Source organism: Gossypium hirsutum, chromosome A06 (genome assembly GCF_007990345.1).
Source record: "Gossypium hirsutum isolate 1008001.06 chromosome A06, Gossypium_hirsutum_v2.1, whole genome shotgun sequence".
Taxonomy (NCBI): Eukaryota; Viridiplantae; Streptophyta; class Magnoliopsida; order Malvales; family Malvaceae; genus Gossypium; species Gossypium hirsutum.
In genome coordinates this window covers 18,150,100-18,156,564 of record NC_053429.1, presented here as the reverse complement: position 1 = coordinate 18,156,564, position 6,465 = coordinate 18,150,100, and the positions used below count along the sequence as shown (strand labels likewise).

The window sequence follows — 6,465 nt, the reverse complement described above, 5'->3', positions numbered from 1 at the left end:
ATGTAATAAACGGACCTCTAAGGAACCTTTGAATGCCTTATCGCAACAAGTAGTCCTTTTGATTTGTCTGAGATGAGGCAAATGTTGCCTTATTTGACAACATGCCTCCGCAGATTTCTCAAGAAAAATTCTCACGACTCAAAGGTCTCACCCTCCACGATGGCGAAAGCGTTAGGAGGTACATTTTGGTTGCTATCATGTGCAACCACAATCAGAAGTATTTGCGCGTATTTACTGTGGAGCCAGGTTCCGTCCACCTACACCAACGATTTACAGTGAAGGAAGACCCTAACACATGGCTCGAACGTCCAAAACAATCGGTGGAAAACTTGTTTCCTCAATTCTATCTCGTAGTCCGGGCCTCTATGCGACAGTGTTCGCAAATCAGTCACCGTTCTTGGCACATACTCTCGCATTGCAGCTACCCACCCCTAAAGTTCATTGTATGATGCATCCCAATCACCATACAACTGATGCATCACCATTTGTTTCACCCACCATGCCTTCTTGTAGGAAACCCTGTATTTGAATCGAGCTTGCATTTCTGCAATAAGGCTTGATACAATGATGGTGGGCATATCTTTCACCAATGAAATGATGCAGTTGCATATGGTTTTTGCATCTAATTTTCAATGGTCTTCCGACATATGAGTGACCATGCATGTGTGAGGACATTCTGTTTTCTTGATTGTCCACATCTAAGTCCGTTGCATTAATGAAACTCAAACACGTTAGTTACAATCACTTAAGGCTTTCCAACATTCTTCAACATATAAAGATTGCGCTGACTTCATGACTTTGTAGTCAACAGACAGATTCTGTAACATCCTGATCTAGGACCTAGTCAAAATAGTGGTTTCGATACCACATATCTGAAATAGAAATAATTATTTCATGATTATTATGAGGTCTAGAATAAGAATTTATGCTTGATTAAAATTTTCATGGAGAAATTCTATGCCTAAGATGCTCAATTTGACATTAGGACCAAATTGCAAAATATGCAAAACTTGAGTTCTAGAAGCTATTTGCATGAAATTGAGTTAGATTATAAATTAGAGGTCCTCAAATAGTAATTTGACCAGGTTTTAAAAATTTGGACAAAAATAGACATGCATGGGTAAAATTTTAAAGAAAGGCTTTAAGAGCATTTTGGTCATTTGGTTAATTAAAGAATAAAAAGGGAAAAATCAAGAAAAAATGTTGTCCATCTTCGTCATGGTGTGTCAAAAATTCAAGGGGATCCATAGCTAGGGTTTTCAACATTTCAAGCTTGATTGTAAGTGCTCAATAGCCTTGTTTTTCATGTTCTTTATATTTTTGAGATCCTTGAAGCATGTTCTAGCCATTTCTACCCTTATTTTAAGCTAGGGTTCATGTTCAAAAACTAACCCATGTTTGAAATGTTTGTATTTTGGTGTTTAATGGAGGAATATGAAAGTTTGATGTGTGATAAACATCTTTTGTCGAGTGGTTTTCCATGAAAACACCTAAAAAGGGACCAAGTTGGAAAAGATGTAAAAGTGAGTAGTAGAAAAGTGAAATAAAGAAAAATGTGGGATGTTATAGGCTAGATTATAACTCGGCTAGGCTTGGGAAATCAAGGGAATGCATGTATTTCATTATACGAGCCTAGGGACTAAAACACAAAAATGTACAAAGTTATAGGTAAAAAGGTAATTTTTCCATAGAGTAAGTTTACGGGCTGAAATTGAAAAATGTGATGAATTAATAATTTAATTTTTTATATAGACTCGAAAAGATCAATTCCGGAAGTGTATCGTGAAAAACAAAAGGTTTTGAAATAGTCGGAATCCAAACCCGTGACATCATTCAAGTAAGTTCGTGCAACCTAATTGGATGTTTATGCATGTTGAATTTAATTGTTGTGTTAAATTGAATGTGAAATTTATAAATAATGAATTGTATGAAAATGTTCATAACTCCAAAATTGATTGAAAAATGGGTTAGAATTCGTTTGAATATGGAATTCCGATGGATAGGTCAGTTCTCACGAGAAATGGGATCCTGCATGTGTTGTAGAAAGGATTTAGCCTGGGCGGGTAATCCACTAATCTCAATATGGAAAGGATTTAGCCTAGACGGGTAATCCTAAAATGAGCCTACTGAGTATACATTTTAATTAGGATTTAGCCTGGACTGGTAATCCTAGTTGACTGGATTTAGCCTGGAATGGTAATCCAGATTAGACTCTGTAGGGAATTCTTTGTCATATAAAGGATTTAGCCTGGATTGGTAATCCGACAAAGCCCTTAGAGTACATGATACATCTAGAATTTAGCCCAGACTGGTAATTCTACTGTAAAAGATGCGGCTCGAGAGTGTACCGGATAGGGCATTGCTGGAGATAAATTGACAGTTAATAAAATAGTACACCTAGAGCGTACTAAGTAATGAAATACCCATCGGGAATTCAATGATTCACCAGATAAAACATTTGTAATGACATGAGAAATATGAAATTGAATATGTATCTGATGTGATGAGCTCATCTATGGGTCTTGAAAATTATGTGACTAAGTTGTTCCTTGAGTGCATGTGTTTAGGGAAAGTTGTTTATAATTGATGGGTACATGGCTTATTGTGATTATGTGTTTAAAATGACCGGTAAGTTTACTTTCCATTATTTGAACTTACTAAGCATGTAATGCTTACCCTTTTTTCCTTTTCCCTTTCTTATAGAGCTTTTGGACTCGTGAAGGTTAGAGGGCGGTAGGAGTTTGATCACACTATCGACAATCTCGTTTTGAGTATAAAAGAACTATTCATTTTGATAAAATGGTATGTATAAGGTAACTTATCTTTTGGTTATATGTGTCATTTAAATTAGCCAAGTGTAATGGCTCATGATGGTTAATAAATCATTTTGTTTATAGCCATGAGATATGGCTCATATTTTACTATTGGGTTGTAACCCTTATTAATCATGTATGCATGCAATGTATTCATGTTGATGTAGTTGCTTGTGAATGATGGATGTAAGGTATGGCATGTTTATTTGGTGAATGATCCATGATCAATGAGTATGGCCACAACAATGTTATAAATACGTAAAGTTGGAAAGAAAGATATAAAAACCTAGAGGTTATGAATTGGTATGAAAAGATTAAGAAATATATGTAAAAAAAAATTAAAATAGTGCATGGAGGTATTAAGGGCATAACTTAATCATGGAATTTGGATATTGGAGTAATTTAAATGTGTTTTGTTGTATGCTAAGAACATGTATAAATGAGTAGTCTTAAAGGGTGGCAAAAAGGGTTTGGAAAATAAACTAGAATTTGTCCACACGGGTAGACACATAGGCATGTGTCTAGGCTGTATGTGACACATGGTCTGCCCCATGGGCATGTCGTTTGGCCTTGTGTCCCCTGCACCTTAATTTTACAAGTCAGAATCCCAGTAGTAAACACACAGGCTAAAACACGGGCGTATGTCTTAGGCGTGTGAGAGACACGGCCTAATCATATGGGCGTGTACTCTGGCCCAGTGAAGTCTGCACCATTTTATGAAAAATCATTTAATTTTATTTGGCCATACGGCTTGGCCACACGGGCGTGTGACACGGCCGTGTGACCTTATTTTGGTGATGAGGTCATAGTCAAAGAGTTACATGGCCTGAGGACATGGGTGTGTCAAGTGCACACAGGCGTGTCCTCTTTTGACACGGGCGTGTTACTCTGTATTAAAGAAAATTTCCCAAGTTTTTCTAAAGTTTTAGGTTTGATCCTGAACTATTTCCAATGTATGTTTTGGACCTCATAGGTCCATACAAGGGACGTTTCACATATGTTTAACTGACTTTTAAATTGAAAGAAATTTTATAGCCCGATTTTGCATGAACATTTGTATGTGTGTCCGATAATGCCTCGTACCCTATCCCGGCCTAGGGTACGAGTAAGGGGTGTTACATTTAGTGGTATCAGAGCTACGGTTTAGTCAATTCTCGGATTAACATAGCATGTATCTATTCGAGCTATACATGCCATTATACAAGTTATGATAGTGTGACATCTCCTAACCATTTTAAATGTATTTGTATATAGTAAATGTCTTCCAACCAAGCCCGAGATGAGTCCGAGGAAGTCGATAGCCATGCTCTAGTTTTTTTACAAAAAGCCATGTCTGGTAGTAGTAGGAGGCCCATGTCTAGAGGCCAGGAAGAGGCAAAACCAGCCTTTTTCGAAATAATGGATGAATGGTTTGGTGAGTACTTGAGAACCAACCCTGCTATATCACGACCTCCCCTACCCCCTACCTGATCTAAAGAAGAAGTACTACAAGGTATGGCACCAGTAAGAATTGGTAAAGCTCTAGTAGATAAACTGAGGAAATATTGAGCTGAAGAGTTTAGGGCTACAATCGACGATGATCTGGAACGAGCTGAGTTCTGGCTTGAGAACACCATGCGGGTTATTGACGAACTATCGTGTACCCTTGAGGAATGTTTGAAATGCGTGGTATCTCTCCTAAAAGACACTGCATACCAGTGGTGGAAGACTATATCCTTAGTGGCACCGAGTGAGAATATTACATGGGAGTTCTTCCAAGCTGAATTTAAAAAGAAGTATATTAGTCAAAGATTCTTGAATTTGAAGAGAAAGAAATTTCTAGAACTTAAGCAAGGAGATTGGACTGTGGCAGAATATTAACGGGAGTTTGTCTGACTGAGCCAGTATGATCAAGAGTGGGTTCAGACTAAAGCAAAAATGTGCAAGTGCTTCGAAGAAGGATTAAACAAGGATGTTAAACCATTGATTGAAATCCTTGAGATAAGAGAGTTTGCAATGTTGGCCGACAGAACCAAGAAAGCTGAAGAACTAAGTAATGAAAAGAAACAAGAAGAGAGAGAAAGCTTGAGTTCCTAGTAAGAGATTCATGGGCAAGACATATACATCCCCCACAAAGAAGTCGAGAAGCCATCAGGAATGCTCCAATTCATCAGTGGAATATTGGGGAAAAACAAGAACCTCTAAGCGCCCTAATCCGCGGTCTTCATTCCCCATGACAACTAGTGTTGGGAGTGTGGGAAACCAAAAGCTACGGTGTAACAGTTGTAACAAGTTTCATTTTGGTGAGTGCCGGATGAGGAGCTGGGCATGCTATAGGTGTAGTTCTCTTGACCACTACCATAAGAATTTCCCGGAACGGGATAACAAAAAGGTTGAGCCAAACCCAAAACCGAATGCTCCTATCTTTCGAGGTAGACCTCCAAGATACCCAAGAACTGCCAGTGGTGGTCGTAATGTTGCAAAGGACTCTACTACCAAATTAGAGGCTCGAGCCCCGACAAGAACTTATGCTATACGCGCTAAAGAGGAAGTTTCAGCTCCTGATGTCATTACGGGTACATTTTCTCTTTATGATATTCCTGTTGTTGGTTTGATTGACCCGGGGTCTACCCATTCGTATGTCTGCATGAAATTGGTGTCTAGTAAAGAATTACCTGTAGAATTTATGGAATACGTGATTAAGGTGTCAAATCCGTTAGGCAAAGATGTACTAGTTGATAAGGTATGCAAGAAATGCCCTTTAATGATTAGAAGCCATTGTTTTCTGACTGATTTAATGTTGTTACCATTTGATAAGTTCGATGTTATTTTGGGTATGGATTGGTTGACACTACATGAAGCTATAGTAAATTGTAGACAGAAGGTCATTGAATTGAGGTGTGAAAATGGCGAAACTCTTAGAGTTGAACCAGATGAGTCATATGTACCATTCGTTGTGATTTCCTCTATGTCGGCTCAAAAATACTTGAGAAAGGAATGTGAAGCCTACGTGGATTATGTGTTGAATACTAAGGAATTTGAATTGAAAGTTGAATCAGTGCCAGTAGCATGCGAGTACCCGAATGTGTTTCCGGAGGAGTTATTACCTCCTGTTAGAGAAGTTGAATTTAGCATTGACCTAGTGCCGGGAACAACACCTATTTCGGTTGCTCCGTATCAGATGGCTTTGATGGAATTAAGAGAGTTAAAGTCTCAGTTACAAGAATTGACAGATAAGGGTTTTGCAAGAACTAGTTTCTCTCCTTAGGGTGCACCGGTACTATTTGTGAAAAAGAAGGATGGTTCTATGAGACTATGCATCGATTATCGTCAACTCAACAAGGTGACAATCAAGAACAAATACCCATTGCTGAGGATTGATGATCTATTTGACTAGCTGAAGGGAGCAACAATATTTTCAAAGATAAACCTGAGATTCGGCTATTACTAAGTATGAGTTAAAGAATTAGATGTGCCTAAAACTACTTTCTGAACAAGGTATGGTCATTATGAATTTCTTGTTATGCCGTTTGGGCTAACGAATACTCCTACAGTATTTATGGACTTAATGAATCGAATTTTTCGACCATACTTGGATAAGTTTGTGGTAATGTTTATTGATGACATACTGAGTTACTCTGGTGATGAATCCTAGTATGCTGAACAATTGAGG

The 6,465-nt window shown here is 38.1% G+C and overlaps 1 protein-coding gene across 1 annotated transcript; it reads left to right on the top strand.

Moving 5' to 3' along the window:
* The first annotated feature begins 4,899 nt into the window (after window positions 1-4,899).
* Window positions 4,900-6,060, top strand: LOC121230482 (uncharacterized). Its single transcript, XM_041115378.1, has 3 exons — window positions 4,900-5,535; window positions 5,674-5,791; window positions 5,843-6,060. The coding sequence occupies exons 1-3, from the start codon at window positions 4,900-4,902 to the stop codon at window positions 6,058-6,060; spliced, it is 972 nt and encodes a 323-aa protein (XP_040971312.1).
* Window positions 6,061-6,465: the final 405 nt, after the last annotated feature.

What these genes read in the sequence shown, in the direction of transcription:
- LOC121230482 (XM_041115378.1), top strand. Translation starts at nt 4,900, where the DNA reads ATGGGCAAGACATATACATCCCCCACAAAGAAGTCGAGAAGCCATCAG. An exon ending in AAGATGTACTAGTTGATAAG is followed by an intron (nt 5,536 to 5,673) that starts GTATGCAAGAAA and finishes AATTGTAGACAG; the next exon opens with AAGGTCATTGAATTGAGGTG. An exon ending in AAAATACTTGAGAAAGGAAT is followed by an intron (nt 5,792 to 5,842) that starts GTGAAGCCTACG and finishes TTGAATTGAAAG; the next exon opens with TTGAATCAGTGCCAGTAGCA.